This window comes from Salmo trutta, unplaced genomic scaffold (genome assembly GCF_901001165.1).
Source record: "Salmo trutta unplaced genomic scaffold, fSalTru1.1, whole genome shotgun sequence".
NCBI classification, from domain to species: Eukaryota; Metazoa; Chordata; class Actinopteri; order Salmoniformes; family Salmonidae; genus Salmo; species Salmo trutta.
The window spans coordinates 28,689-43,892 of NW_021823404.1; the positions used below are offsets into that span (position 1 = coordinate 28,689).

The 15,204-nt window shown below is 43.9% G+C and overlaps 2 protein-coding genes across 2 annotated transcripts; both read right to left on the reverse strand.

Annotated features, from left to right (window-relative positions):
- Nucleotides 1-2,302: 2,302 nt before the first annotated feature.
- LOC115190628 (ribonucleoprotein PTB-binding 1-like) lies at nucleotides 2,303-10,669 on the reverse strand. The gene is given in 14 exon segments (XM_029748807.1): nucleotides 2,303-2,884; nucleotides 2,985-3,044; nucleotides 3,676-3,738; nucleotides 3,740-3,802; nucleotides 3,945-4,016; nucleotides 4,447-4,586; nucleotides 4,697-4,778; nucleotides 4,896-5,083; nucleotides 5,437-5,515; nucleotides 6,010-6,110; nucleotides 6,717-6,837; nucleotides 6,950-7,141; nucleotides 9,051-9,520; nucleotides 10,663-10,669. Coding segments are annotated over 14 exon segments (1,773 nt in total). The 3' UTR covers nucleotides 2,303-2,749.
- Nucleotides 10,670-13,130: 2,461 nt separating this feature from the next.
- On the reverse strand, nucleotides 13,131-13,806 carry LOC115190627 (non-receptor tyrosine-protein kinase TYK2-like). The gene is made up of 3 exons (XM_029748806.1): nucleotides 13,635-13,806; nucleotides 13,413-13,530; nucleotides 13,131-13,247 (listed from the first exon to the last, which is right to left on the reverse strand). Exons 1-3 carry the CDS (start codon nucleotides 13,802-13,804, stop codon nucleotides 13,131-13,133), a joined length of 405 nt encoding a protein of 134 aa, XP_029604666.1. The 5' UTR covers nucleotides 13,805-13,806.
- Nucleotides 13,807-15,204: the final 1,398 nt, after the last annotated feature.

Consider the following 15,204-nt stretch of genomic DNA (forward strand, 5'->3'; position numbering starts at 1 on the left):
CAAAACTCAGTTAACATTGTCATACTCATGTCAGTCTCTCCATTTCATCGTATTGACATGTATCCTCCTCGCCACAAATTGCACTGGGTTTGTTTATTGATAAGAGTAATATTTACATTTTAACCTTTGGAGTTGACACAAACACAGCCATGGCTTTGGAGTCAGGCTGTGTCAGCTAGTATCAGTTGCCAAAGCCACGTTCACCGAGTCTAAAGTAGACTAACGTCTTTCTCCATGTCCAACTCTGGGACTATTGTGCATGTGGGAGAGATGCTTTGTGGCCCAAGGCACAACAGAGCCAGAAACAAGAAAAACAACTATCCTCTCCCCTAACAGCAGTCATGACAGAAGCCATACTTGGTCAGTTTGTATCTGTATTCTGAAGCCATCTATTGTAGCATTGATTTACCTCGACAATGGTTTCAAGGCAGCCACTGAAAATTTCAGTTGATGAATAGCAGAATTGGTTTACGAAAGACTATTGAAAAGCAGTCCTTGTGCATAGGGCAGACCTACAACCAAAAATGAGTGCTAGTTTGCATGTCAACTAATTGGTATTACGGGGTTGCTTTTGGCCAGTTATTATAACCCATTTGCATGAGTACAGGACTCCAAATGTATTCATTTGACAGTTAAGGTTTATGGAGGTATTGTTATAAATAACATGAACATCCAAAAGGGGGACTGTAGAGACCTATAGGAGTAACAATCATTTACTTCCAAGTTTGATCTGTGTTCCTCACTTATGAGAGGAGGCAGGGGGGCTCAGGTGTGGTGGCTGCATCCATGGCAACGTTGTCAACCAAATTTTGCAAGTCAGTGTTTTCCTGAGTTATCATCAAAATGTAACAGCAGTGCTGTCTAACACAGCCTGCGTATTGACCATGGAAATGAGTTGACCACAAATAGATGAATTAAATAACATTTACTTGCTCCAAAAACAGACACATGGCAGTACAGATGACAGACGAGATGAGCTTCTTGTATGAGGAAAAACAAAAGCAATCTTCATTCATATCATACAGCAGCAGGTCTATACAGAACATGGGGACATCTACCATCAGACAGGTGGCTGCACTTGGTAATGGTCACTAAAATATACACTAAATATTGAGCAGCAGTTTCAATCTTAAAAACAGACCAGAGGCCAAAGATATGATTGAGAAAACAAGAGTTTAGGACTCCGAGGAAAAGTTCAAGCTTTAAAGTATGTACACGGCAAAGGGGGGGGTCAATGCAGTCAAAAAGCCCACAGAAGGGGAAGATGAGATGACAGGGGAAAAACTGTTAAGGCTCAAGTGTAATTGCAGTTCCCATCAGGAGGTAATGGTGATCACAATCAAAATGTCAACCAGATTATTCTTCACAGACTAAGAACTCAATCACTGACCAATCATAAGCTTAATTTCCATGCAAACCTTCCGAGGCAGACCGAGTAAACACCTGTATAGAGTCACTGGACACTCCCATCACAGTAACACTTCAGATAGGAAGTCAACTTCTCCTGGACTGGAAAACTGGATGAAAATTCTACAACCCGTTTCAGTTTGTCAACCATCATGGTGAAACTGTCAAGCTTGATTACATTTCAGTTTAGCCCCTGATGATAAAACAGCCCCACCTGCTGATTTACAGGGGAGGGACAGCCACATGGGAGCCAACCTAGCCATGGCTCATTAATAAATGATAGTACAGTTAATTCATGTTTAGGCTCTGAGTGGACAGAGGCCACAGGTGTCCCTGCTTACTGTTATAATCTGTAGATATTAAAGTCTGGATAAGGCACAGCAACCATCCCCTCCGAACGAACGAGAGCAAGTCAGGTGCCATGGTGGTTGAGATGCAAATACTAACTCAGACAAAGAGCTCACGTCAACACAGAATACACCAATTCTGCAGAGCACAAGTTGAGAGAGAGAAAATAAAGTGAGAACAGAAATTCAACAAACCTGGAGAATTGTGACCCCACCCGTGTCATCCAAGTGCAACACTAAAACACTCAGTGCAGAGAACAGGCTCCCAATGTGATGGAGGGGTGGAAGAGTAAAGAGTTGAAAACAGCATATTCCAGACTAGTTTTTCCAAAGGACGAAAGACAGAACTGCTACACAGATCTACGTGAATCCAAAGGCCTGAATCCTGTCCAGACAGTCAGTACATAAGCCCTGTAGGAGGAAGGAGCGAGAAAACACCATCCCATCAAACAAACTAATGAACTATATACAAAAATATTGGGAGGCAAAAGATTTTAAAATAGAAACCCGTTGACACCATCACAACAGGAAGAAAAAACAAATGCAAAAAGATTTAAAAAATATATTGTGTTCTGCCAACCAATGAAGGGAATACGCAGAGGAAAAAGACCTGAAATCAGATTTGACAATTATTTTCTTATAGTACAAGGTAACTCCCAGTTTTTAAACAAAAGGATTTCCTGATAGAAAAAATGACAAAAAAAGATAAAACTTCATTTACAAGCACACTGAAATCATATATTTACAAAAAAAAATAAAAAAATTCAAAACTCCCATACACTGGCACACATTGTTATGTCCTGATTAGCGACAGGCTGCACCCCCAGCGCCCTCCAGGGGTCACTGGCAGGAACACAAGTGAGAGACCACTGGACTGCCAAGCCCAAACCTAAAAGCTGATTGGAGGAGCTCCGGGGAGGGGGGGGAAATGGAGCCATGAGCCACATCCTGGCTGTTAATTGGCAACTCGTACAAGAAGCTTTGATTGGTTTACATTAGAAGATCCGCTTGCGTTTCAGGTAGGAGTCAGCATAGTGGCCCCCCAGGCCCTGGGAGTGTTGTCCCACGTAGCCCCCTTCTGGGCTGGGCTCTGGAGACGGGATCAGACGCTTGTGACCACCAACGGGAGTCTACAGGGGGCAGAGACATAACCACTGTCAATGCCATGGTGAGAAATGGGGACAGAACAGGAAATGGCAGACAAACCAATAATGACAGAGGCACACTGACCTTCATCCCCAGACCAGATGGGTATGTGTTAGAGTGGCTCACCGGAGGCATGCCCACAGCCTGAACAGACAAACAGTGTTCAGTGATCAAAACAGAACCACAAAGCATTGGTCTCACCTAAAAGGCACGATATGTACGTTTGATTTCCAGTGAAGACGGCCAGCTTGGGTCTTTGTTCCTCTATTAGTTTTACACTCAAACAGGAACAGTAAAGCATGATCTATCCCTTCAGCTTTGACACAGTTCACTCAAACAAAAATATGCAATATCGAACATCTGCATCTGACTTCACAGGATTCCGCTACAAAATCTTTGCAGGACAATTCTCCACCATTTTGTTTGTCATTGTTCTGCCAGCATGGCTACTGTGGTTATGCAACTATGCGCGGCTTCAAGATAATGTGTTGTCCGCATTCGTCTGATTGGACCAAGGACACGCAGAATAAGACAATAATTTCAATTAACATTTGCAGCCCAACTGTTTCATAATGTTTAGAACTTACAGATTGTCCCCAAAATGACAGGTGCTAGCCTAGCCAACAGGCATCAAGACATCTCCGCTAAGTCTAACAGAGGTCAACCTTTATATTTTGATCAGACACTCAACCCTCATTAGATCTGTTGATTACATTGGGAAGAGGCAGAGAGAAAGTCTAAGCAGCAGTGGGGGTGGGTATCAGTGTGGGCCTACCTTGTTGAGATGGCTGGCGGGGAGGCTGCCGGGTGCCACCGAGCTGTAGTAGGAAGACGAGGGCAGGCTGGGGGGGGTAACTATAGTGGGAGGAGGCCTGCTCACTGTAGCTGGGGTGGCCAAACCGCTACAGAGACATTAATCATGTTATTCTATGCTGCATATATAAAAAAAATAAGACTACAAAGGGGAGTAGAGATTGAAAAGGCAAGAGATGCAGCAGCTTGAAGACTGGATATGAATAGTGGAGATGGTATAGTGTCTCTTACCTGCTGTCCGAACCCTGCCAAAGCGCTAGTGTCCAGAGCCTCCTGCTGTTCATACAGATGGGCCAGAGGGTCCTGGGGAGAAAGGAGCCAGACGCCATTAAACCTGCTGCTCACGTAACCAAGTTACGCTCGTACCGTACGCTTATTCCACAGCTTCAAGCTTTTTGGTGGCGCATCTGGCTAGTACGTTGTCAAGCAGGGAGTCGTGTTTGAGGCAGAAGACCCCAAGTTCAAACCATTGTGAGGACAGGGTTGCCAGACAGGAAGTGGTGCTGATAAGCAGGCCCACTGTGTTCCATCACACTAGAAAAGTCCATGCACTGACCACTGGGCAGCCAGAGAGTTAGAAAACCCACCTGTGGCCACAATGACCTTAACCAAGACAGCAGTGTCCTCAGATATCAAATAAACATCAATGACTAGGCATTCTATCACAACATCAGATCAGCCTGGCCAGGCAGTAGGGCTGGACAGTAAAGGTTAGAGGATAAGGGGAACCTACCTGGTGTATTGGGGGGTAGTCTGGGGTGTAGGACTCCTGGTAGCGCAGCCTGTAGTTACAGTGGATGTTCTGTGTGCGCTGGTTGGATGAGTTGCCTAGCGCTGGTCTCTTCCTGTAAGGGTGGGGCCTGCAGTTGGTGCCTGAGTGAAGGACGGCAGGAATGGGAAATGTCAAAAACCCTACGGGTCAATACTGGGAAGGAATCAGAGCCAAACTTCACAGGCTGCAGAGAGTAGGAAGGGCAGCTCACCTGAGGATGGGAACAGGCTGTGGACATTGAAGGGGTTCTGGGGAAGATTCACATCATTGGGACGGTGTCCTTGTATGGACACCTATTGGAGAAGACATTTAAAAATCAGGGGACTTGATGTTATGTAATGAGGCACAATGACTTGAGTATCCCTGCTAGTAGAGACATTAGAAAAGTATGCAGAGCATTTTAATCATACCCCAGGTGCTGTAGGCCCCTCTGCCCGCATCACTCCACCAAGGTGGGAGATGGACATGCCCTGGAGAGTGGGGGAGGGGTTCTGGGAGAAGCTGGTAGGAGACTCTCTGCCCAGGGGGCGACCCATAGAGTGGGGGTTTATGGGGCCCATAGGGTCTGACGGGAGGCCCAGGGATGGAACCACACCGCCTGGGGACAGGAGACAAACACCTTATCAATATAACAAAACACCCCCATCACTACACTGTAGAGAGCCCTGAGATCACACTGAAAATCAATACAACACTAACACAGTAAATAACCTAGATGTAATAAGTACTGCCCAAATCCATTACATGTGTAAAGAAGCTGTAATGTAAATCACTAACAGAAAGCAGGGCTAGCATAGCATGCATATGCTCAGCATCAATGTAGAGCATTGCTGTATGTGATAAATAAGCCAAACTAGAGAAACGGCTACTAATGACTTGTATTGGCAATACAAAATAGACTTTAGTCATGCCAATAAAGAATTTTAAATTGAGATGAATGGAAGGCCAAACCTTGAGGCAGGTCTCCCAGCAGATGGACTCCCTGCTGGAGAGGCATAGCAGCCAGAAGGTTGTCCCCCATTAGTCCTGCCTGTAGGAGACATGAGTTAGACACACACGCCTCAGTGACCCACAAGATTATAAAATGGTCTACATACCAGATATTTACTGAACCAAAAATGTCACATTTCAGAATTGTGTCAGTCAACAGAATTCACACCAAGACATTTCAAAACCAAACCGGCTGCACATTAATATTACTAGAAAAGCACCTCAAAAAGAACACAGCAGAAAGAAACACTTTCCCAAGGGAGAGCATTTACCAGCTTTGGTTTAGGGAGCAGGCCCTTCACGACAAACCTATTATCTACCACACACTCAGTGACCACTCACACAGGGAAGTAGTCGATTCTCTTTATTGTGCAGCACCTGAGCCCAGAGAAGATGATTCCCCAAAAAGGCTTGCTGATAGTAGGGGAGAGAATAAAGTAGGAGAAGTGTGGATGAGAGAGTAATGAACCAACATAAAAGGGGAGAGGCGCTGGAGGAGAGAGAGGTGGTGAGTATGCAGGGCATGCAGGGTACCTGTTGAACTTGGGCCTGGTTCTGGAGGAGGAGCTGGAGCAGAGCAGCAGAGAGGGAAGGGTTAGCCAGCAGCGGCATGGTGGGAGCAGCACCAAGGAGACCTGCAGAGACCATTTGACCTTAGGACCTGACAACCTATTATTTCACCACACATTGAAGGTGCAATATGCCTCCTTGTTGCTAAAATTCTAATAGTTTGCCTAATTTCAGTTTGTGACAAAATAACTAAGTGTAGAGAATCATTGTGTGACCTAAATACATTTTCAGCTGGTGTACAAAACCGAAAGTAAGAGACACAAAAAAAGTACTGAGACGCATAGAAAAAAAATCTACCACTGCCCAGACTTGCGTACAATGAGAATGACAGATCTATAACTCACATTCTATGTGAATTTGGCCGGGTCGCCAAAAAAGTTAACTATTATAGCTTAAAAGCACATGTCAAACTAATTCCACGGAATTTCTACAGGGTTTGGCTCCTCCTTTGTACTTGATTGATGAATTAAGGTCACTAATTAGTAAGGAACTCTCACCTGGTTGTCTAGGTCTTAACTGAAAGGAAAAACAGCAGACACTAGGCCCACCATGAAATGACTTTTGGCCCACCATGAAATTACTTGACACCCCTGCTTTAAAGCATTAACACCAGGGTAAGAGACTCATACCATACATTGTCTTCCTTTAGGAAATGGCATGATCTTACTCACCTTGTTTCCTGCCCTGGGTGAGGGGGTTGAACAGCATCTTGAGGGTGGCAGGGTTACTGAGGCCTGTGAGGATCTGCATGGCTGTGGGCTCAGGGAGGAGACCTTTCCCTCGGTTCAGGGCCTGCGGAGGGGGAGGGGAAGGGGAGCCATTCAGAACAGTTGTTTTACCACAGTAACATAAGGGAGTAATAGTTCAAACATATGGTCTGGTGTGGCAACCAAGAAGTCTTTACCATGGTCTGGGCAGCGATGAGGGCAGCCAGCATGCTCCTTCCCGGGGGTCCAGGGGCACAGAAGGAGACCCGGATGTGGGTCCCGCCTAGCGCCCTGCCGTCAGCCTCTCGCTGCACCTGCTCAGCCATCTCTGCCGAGGAGAACTCCAACATGGCAAACCGCCGGAAACTGTCATCCTGGCCCTGAGCCAACTGAATAAAGGAAAATTAAGATAAATATGCATTCCTTATGCAATCAGTCCAAAACGAATGACTAAGCCTTGGTTCTGCCAAATTCACTTAATTCTATGTTGGCCATTGAAATAGCTTTACACAGAAGAATTCAGTAATATTAAACATCTTGACATTGTTAAAAATACCATCCACACTATGATAGATAACTTTCCTTACAGCTAGAAAGAAGTATTTGATACGATGGTAGAGACAGTAGGTGGGATTAAACTGAATCATGCCCAGTGGCATTCTGTAATATAAAGTAGAGAAAATACTTCAGACTTCATGTTCCCAAATCTTTTCTCTAGTTTGCCACAGCTACTACTGGAGTCTCAACGTTTAAAAGCAATTACCAATCAATGATCTACAAAAAGGCAATAAACAATGTATCAAGACCAAGTGAGCTATGGAAAAAATGAAGAGCTTCATATTCCTGAGTTTTAACCTGTCCAATAGTTTAATTGCCTCACGCGCACTATTACACAACAGTGTTCAGCCAGACCTCGAACTACTGTGCCCTATAGGTATATGAATGACTGTATGCATGTGTGCTTGTGGTGCCAAAATGACACTGCTGTTTCATTCCAGAAAGGCCTGTAGGGCCAGAGTCCTGCTGACTGACACCACCTGGGAGTCAGGTGGTCATCACCATAGAAACCAGCAATGCTCATTGCTAAAGAAACAGTGGCCACAGGAAAAGCATGTCAAAGGTGAGGGCTCAAAAGCCAGATTCATACAAAAAGACTCAATCCATATCCACCTCCTTTATGTGAACTGCCCAAGACCCTTTCATCACTACAGATGCCCCATGTTACATAACACAACCATTTGAACCTTGTAGCAGAGCTACCTCAAACAGATGTGTCAAACACACTTGCTCAGTGTAAACAAAAGCAGTTGCAGTGTTTCCCTACATACACTAAGCAGCAGTCCACTGCCGTTTTTAAATCATGGCCACCACTGGAAAAATGTAATATATAATACAAATAATTCAGGATGGTAAAACATTTTGTAAACCAGATATAAAGTATGTAGACAAGACAATGGAATATATATATATATATATATATATATATATATATATATATATATATATATATATATAATATATATATATATATATATATATATATATATATATATATATATATATATGACCTAACAGGACAATTTAAAATCCCAAAAATGTCATGGCATTGGCCATCATTGATTTTGTTATACGTTTGAGTCATCCAGATAGCATAAGAAAAAGGTATAAGCAATAGCAAAGTGTATAATAGCGCTAAAACCCAATGGCAAAATGTGTAGAACTGCAGGAAATTAGCTTTAAAACAAAAATGTTGTTTGAGGCCAAGAGGGCCTCTAATACCGTGCCATTAGCCATGCCCACGCTAACTTTGACACCACTGCTTAAAAAAACCTAGGGGGAAACAGTTGGAACAGCCTTCATGACTAAAGTAAAAAGAAGTGCCAAAAGTACAAGCAGGCACGTTCTGCTTGCTACTAGAGTATACTGGAGCCACTGAGATACAAATTGAACTGAGGAAAGCTACTAGATATATACTATTCATGAGAGCCAGATACACATGTTAAATCCTCTGAAAACATCAGTGTAAGTTTGTGAGAGAGAGTTGGAGTTCCTGTGTGCGTGTCCGCATGTGACTGACCTGGCAGAAGATGGGTGTGTGTCCGCATGTGACTGACCTGGCAGAAGATGGTGCGTGTCCGCATGTGACTGACCTGGCAGAAGATGGGTGCGTGTCCGCATGTGACTGACCTGGCAGAAGATGGGTGCGTGTCCGCATGTGACTGACCTGGCAGAAGATGGGTGCGTGTCCGCATGTGACTGACCTGGCAGAAGATGGGTGCGTGTCCGCATGTGACTGACCTGGCAGAAGATGGGTGCGTGCGTGTCGGCCAGGGCATTGCAGAGGTCCTGGGCGGTCAGCAGGCTGGGGGGCAGACGGTCCACACAGAGACACCTGGAGTGCAGCAGGGGGTAGGTGAGGGAGCCCACCTCAGTCCAGTGGACGTACAGCATCCGGGAGCCCAGCTGCTTCCCCAGCAGCTCAGACTTAGCCCTAGCAGCAGAGTCCTTCTTCATGTACTCCACGAAGCCGTAGCCCTTGGAGTGGCCAGTGGAGGCACTGTGGACAAGGAAGCAGCGCTCTAGGTTGCCGAAGGGTCTCACCAGCTCCTCAAACTGCTGCTGGGAGAAAGCGTGGGGCAGGTTGGCGATGCACAGCAGCGCGTCGGTGGGCTGCAGCTGCACAGAGATCTCCCGCTCCCGCAGCATGTGCTGGTGGAACTCTTTGATGGCACATTGTGCCTGCTCCCCATGGAGCAGTGTGATGAAAGCTAAGGGGAGAAGAGGAGAGATCATGAGCTAAGACCTTGCTAAGACCTATGTGGAAGGTTACATTGCTCAAAATAGGAAGAGAGTTGAGGAATCTGTTTGTCTAGCTCGGTCAGAGAGCCTGTTGCATCCAATAGTCTTACTGGGATTTACATTTTAGTTCTTTTTTTAACCTACCCGTCCCTTGTATTTGTCCACAAAGCAGTACTTCAGGTCATAGTTGCGCAACAGCTCATGAACCTCCTGAAAGGGAGAAAGTGTGGTTAGCTACAATCAGTGTTTCCCCTATATTTTTTTCCACAGCATTCTCCAACCAACGTTTTTAAAAGACCTCCTTGGCCAGAGAATTTTGATTTTTTGAAGGTAATTTCCTGCAGTGCTACACATCTTGCCAGGGCTTATGCAGTGTTCTTATGCCATCTGAGTGACTCAAACATAAAATGGGGGCCCTATGCCATTTTAGATTATCCCTAGTTTTCATTTTTTTGATTGAACCAACAATCATATTTTTGGGCATGGAAGCAATGATTTAGCAGTGTTTTTTATTTATTTATTTCACCTTTATTTAGTGATAGCCCACCGCAGCTAAACTAATAACTTAAACTAAATGAATACCGTTATCTTTATAATAAATGAATGGGTTATTCTTCTCCAACTACCACAGAACACTTAAAATAAATGTGATATTCCCAGATTAGTACAGGTCAACTTTTTAACCATACAATGTAGTATTGTAGGCATAAATATGCTTAAATGTAAGTGTTAGACACTACAATCACTGAAAACATGTGCCATGTTGCTATCAGTTTTTTAAATGTCCAATTGGGTAGTGTGATATTGGCAAGTGCTTTCCACAACACTATTTGAGTATACACCATCTGTAGTACCTAAATGCTCATCAGTACTGATCAAAACGAATTAGAATGATTGCTTACAACAGGTGTCTTTGTCCAACATGTAACGAAAGCAAAGTCATCCCCAGCCATTGGGCAATGGTGGAAAACAGTTGCCCATTCACTGTGATAGGAGAATGTTGCTCCACAACGCTTTGCCTGTTCCACAAACGAATCGCAATGCTGTCTAGCATTTTCTGAAAGCAGCTACGTTGCCTCTACACCTTCAACCCTTTGTCACGGCTACTCACGTTCCATCTCGAACTCCCAATATGCACCCACGCAAACAATGAAACGCACACAGGCCAGTTCCCCACGAGTCAAGCATGTTCCAACTTTTTTTTACAAAATGTTCCAGGGCCATGAAGTTTATTTCAATGTGGGAAATTAACTGAAAACAATTTAACGACAGGACTTTTTAACCAGTCACATACAATGCATGCCAATCCATAGCCTGACAATTCCTGGTCAAAACAAGCCGTTTTGCTAACGTTAGCAAACTAGCATTGCCTTTCCGCACGAGGATTTTAATTCTGCACTTTCAACTTGTCCATCAACACGCGTTGATGCTGGAGTGGGCAATTGCAGTCAGGCCGTGAATAACCACCAAACATCCCTACCACGTACCAGATACGTTGAGACCTCAGTTTATTCGCGACATAATTAGGAAAGACAATTAGCAAATCATTGTTAGTTAGGAAACTATGCTAGCTAACGGTAAGAGAAGCTAGCTAGAATATAGAAATCGCCAAAAGGCAGCGGACTCAGTTAAATTACTGGTAATATAGCTAGATGTCAATTTCATGGCAAGGGTATGTACTTTATATTTATTAGATTCAACAAGCTGCAGCCTGGGCTTGACATGATCTGACGCAATTACTGACCGTGTTAGATTTCTAACGCTTGTGAAAACTAAAAAAGTTAAGGAAACTTACCTGATTGCTAACATCGGATGGCAGGTTTTTAATTATGATTTTCCGGCGATTGTAAAACTCTCGACGAGTTCTGTCCAAGCGACTCTCAATCTCTTCAGGGCTCAGCGTCGTCAACTCTTCATCGACCCTTCGCTGACACTCGTTGTCGATGATGCATCCCCATCACTGGGCTGGAGTTCGGGATCCCTGGATACCCAATCTCGTGTTCGACAGCGGGGTCATAGTTTTCGTGAAGTGGACGGCTGGCGAAATTGGGCCCTGCATTGGATTTTCTTCTCTGGCAGCTGCGCTAACCGGACGCCGCGGCCGACAGCACACTTTTGCTTGGAAGTTTTCTGAAATTGACAACACCGTCAGATTTGAGCAGTTTAAACAATACACACATGGGCGCAACTCGGTTTCTAATTGGACGAGAGGATGCATTTTTTGTTATACCGCGTCACGTCATGAGCGGGGCGGGTAGTGGTGCTGGAGCTTGACTGTCATGAATCAGAACCAGTGTGCCCACTGCTAGTTCAACTAACCCACATGATCCAGTACATCGAATTGAATTACCGGTATGAAATATGGAGAAAATCACTTATCATTTCTGATTCAATAGAAGTTGAGGTATTTTCATTACATTCAGCTGTGTATGTCCATGATTGACAGAGGAACATTTATTTTATTTGGAAAAGCTCAACTAATTGGGAAAATATTTAGGCATAAAATCAAATTAGCTTTCGCCTCTAGGCACACTGGACCTTAGTATGTTTATCATACCACATCTGAGTAGGCAGTTTGCTCAAGTTGACAAACACAAGAGGACTTCCCTTTGCTTTGCACTTAACACCCTTTTTTTGAATAAATACACAATTGGTAATTTACATTCGGTGAAAGTGTTACAAATGATGAACTAACAATTCACAACCTGCATTTTTGGACTTCGGTCAAATTTATTAAAACACAGTCATGGGATACAAATGCTTAATTTTCAACATTCGCCCACTCAAACATTTAATACATACAAACATAAGGAAAAACATGATACAATAAAAACAGTAAATGTTTAATATTACATCAATACAGAAATTAAGAGAAACAGTTGGTAATATACATGCCTTAATTGAAGTGTTATATTAATCATTATGAGTGACAAATCATGTGGAACGACAGCTCCTCTCCTCTTCTGGATAGTAAATATTTCATATGAATGGGATCCTCCAACTCCGGCTAAAATGTAGAACTAATTGGATCAGTCATGGAACATGGACCCGGTTCTCCTCCGGAGACAGCACTATAGCTGCCATTCAGGGAATTTCACACCTAAAAAAATGTGATCTGTCTCATCAAAATAAAACAAGCGCCATCACTAAGGGCTCATCTATATGAATGAATAGATGGAATTACTAAAAACCTGAGTTCCTATTTATTAACACAAAGAGCAGTCTACTCCTTCAGACAGACAGAGGGCACTGTGGTGCAGGGTGTGGTGTACACTCTAGAGTAGACTTATGTAGCAAAGTGCTGAAGTATACAGGAGTAAGGCCAGCCGGCCTGTGAAAAAGTAAGGATCTCATTGGCTAATTTGGGCCAAACGCATATTGGGTTGCCGTTCGTATGTCTTGCGAATCGCTTCCGATGGACTCAATGAGGGATTTGAAAGATGGCCTTCTCGCGGGGTCAAAGTCCCAACAATGCTGCATCAACATGTGGGACCTGTTGAAACAAGACAGGTTTGTTTCCCTAGGTGCATCTGGCTTACAGAAATAATGAAGACTGTGTGAGAGTGTTAGCTGTATGCTTTACCTCGCTAGGACAGTCTCGGGGGCAGGGCAACCTATTTGTGTTTCTCCAGCAGCTTGATCAGCACCATCACTGTCATTCTGACCGTGCACGTTACCCATCATCTGAGTGAACTTCTATAAAAAAAAACACATACAAAACGCACACGTCACAATTAATACACTCAGCAAACCACACGCTGACTGCATCAGTATTATGTAAAGGGTTGGTGGCCTTGATTAAATGGATCATGCAGATTTAGACTGAGCTAGTTGAGAGAGACGGAGGGTGTCGTTTCGTACCACTGGAGGGCTCTGACGATGGTCACCGTGGGTCAGGACCTCATAGAGCGTCACGCCAAAGGACCATATGTCTGAAGAGAAGGAAAACTTGCTCTCCTTCAGACACTCAATCGCATACCTGTTAAATAAGTCAAAGACACCTTTTTAATGCACACATCTGAACTCTAAATTAGCAGCCCAAGCCCAGCAGGGAAGTAATTGCTCAATGGCTCCAGGACTCACCAGTACACAGGACTGTCTCCATCCTCTCGCACACGGTAGTAAACATCTCCCTCTGGGATGTATTTGGTAAGGCCAAAGTCCCCGATCTTCACCAGATGCTCATTCTCCACCAGTACGTTCCGGGCAGCCAAGTCCCGGTGGATGTATCGCTTCGAGTGCAGGTAATCCATCCCCTTAAAAGGAAAAAAGCAGAAGGAGCAGGAGCAGAGATGAGGGAGACCAAGGTGAAAGAGAAGAGTGGTTAGAGAAGAAAATAGAGTACTTTAATCTATTGTTGTATAAAACAATATTCCAATATTGGATAGCAAATCTTCAACTTGAACCCAAACAGTGTACCAGCTACAGGACAAAACAGAACCCTAGAAGGAATCTAGATTACATACAGTTGAAGTCGGAAGTTTACATACACTTAGGTTGGAGTCATTAAAACTCGTTTTTTCAACCACTCCACAAATTTCTTGTTAACAAACTATAGTTTTGGCAAGTCGGTTAGGACATCTACTTTGTGCATGACAAGTAATTTTTCCAACAATTGTTTACGGACAGGTTATTTCACTTATACTTCACTGTATCACAATTCCAGTGGGTCAGAAGTTTACATACACTAAGTTGACTGTGCCTTTAAACAGCTTGGAAAATTCCAGAAAATTATGTCATGGCTTTAGAAGCTTCTGATAGGCTAATTGACATCATTTTGTCAATTGGAGGTGTACCTGTGGATGTATTTAAGGCCTACCTTCAAACTCAGTGCCTCTTTGCTTGATATCATGAGAAAATCAAAAGAATCAGCCAAGACCTCAGAAACAAATTGTAGACCTCAACAAGTCTGTTTCATCCTTGTGAGCAATTTCCAAACGCCTGAAGGTACCACGTTCATCCGTACAAACAATAGTACGCAAGTATAAACACCATGGGACCACGTAGCCGTTATACCGCTGAGGAAGGAGACGCGTTCTTTCTCCTAGAGATGAAAGTACTTTGGTGCGAAAACTGAAACTGAATCCCAGAACAACAGCAAAGGACCTTGTGAAGATGCTGGAGGAAACAGGTACAAAAGTATCTATATCCACAGTAAACGAGTCCTATATCGCATAACCTGAAAGGCCGCTTAGCAAGGAAGAAGCCACTGCTCCAAAACCGCCATAAAAAAGAAACATCTCAAGACATCAGTCGGAAGTTAAAGCTTGGGTCTTCCAAATGGACAATGACCCCTAGCATACTTCCAAAGTTGTGGCAAAATGGCTTAAGGACAACAAAGACAAGGTATTGGAGTGGCCATCACAAAGCCCTGACCTCAATCCTATAGAAATGTGTGGGCAGAACTGAAAAAGCATGTGTGAGCAGTCGAGGCCTACAAACCTGACTCAGTGACACCAGCTCTGTCAGAGGAATGGGCCAAAATTCACCCAACTTATTGTGGGAAGCTTGTGGAAGGCTAATCGAAACGTTTGACCCAAGTTAAACATTAAAGCAATGCTACCAAATACTAATTGAGTGTATGTAAACTTCTGACCCACTGGGAATGTGATGAAAGAAATAAAAGCTGAAATAAATCATCACTCTCTACTAT

Coding starts and splice junctions, on each gene's coding strand:
- LOC115190627 (XM_029748806.1), bottom strand. CDS start 13,804: ATGGATTACCTGCACTCGAAGCGATACATCCACCGGGACTTGGCTGCC. Junction 13,531..13,634: donor GGAGACAGTCCTGTGTACTG/GTGAGTCCTGGA, acceptor CTTATTTAACAG/GTATGCGATTGAGTGTCTGA. Junction 13,248..13,412: donor ATCGTCAGAGCCCTCCAGTG/GTACGAAACGAC, acceptor TTTTTTTTATAG/AAGTTCACTCAGATGATGGG.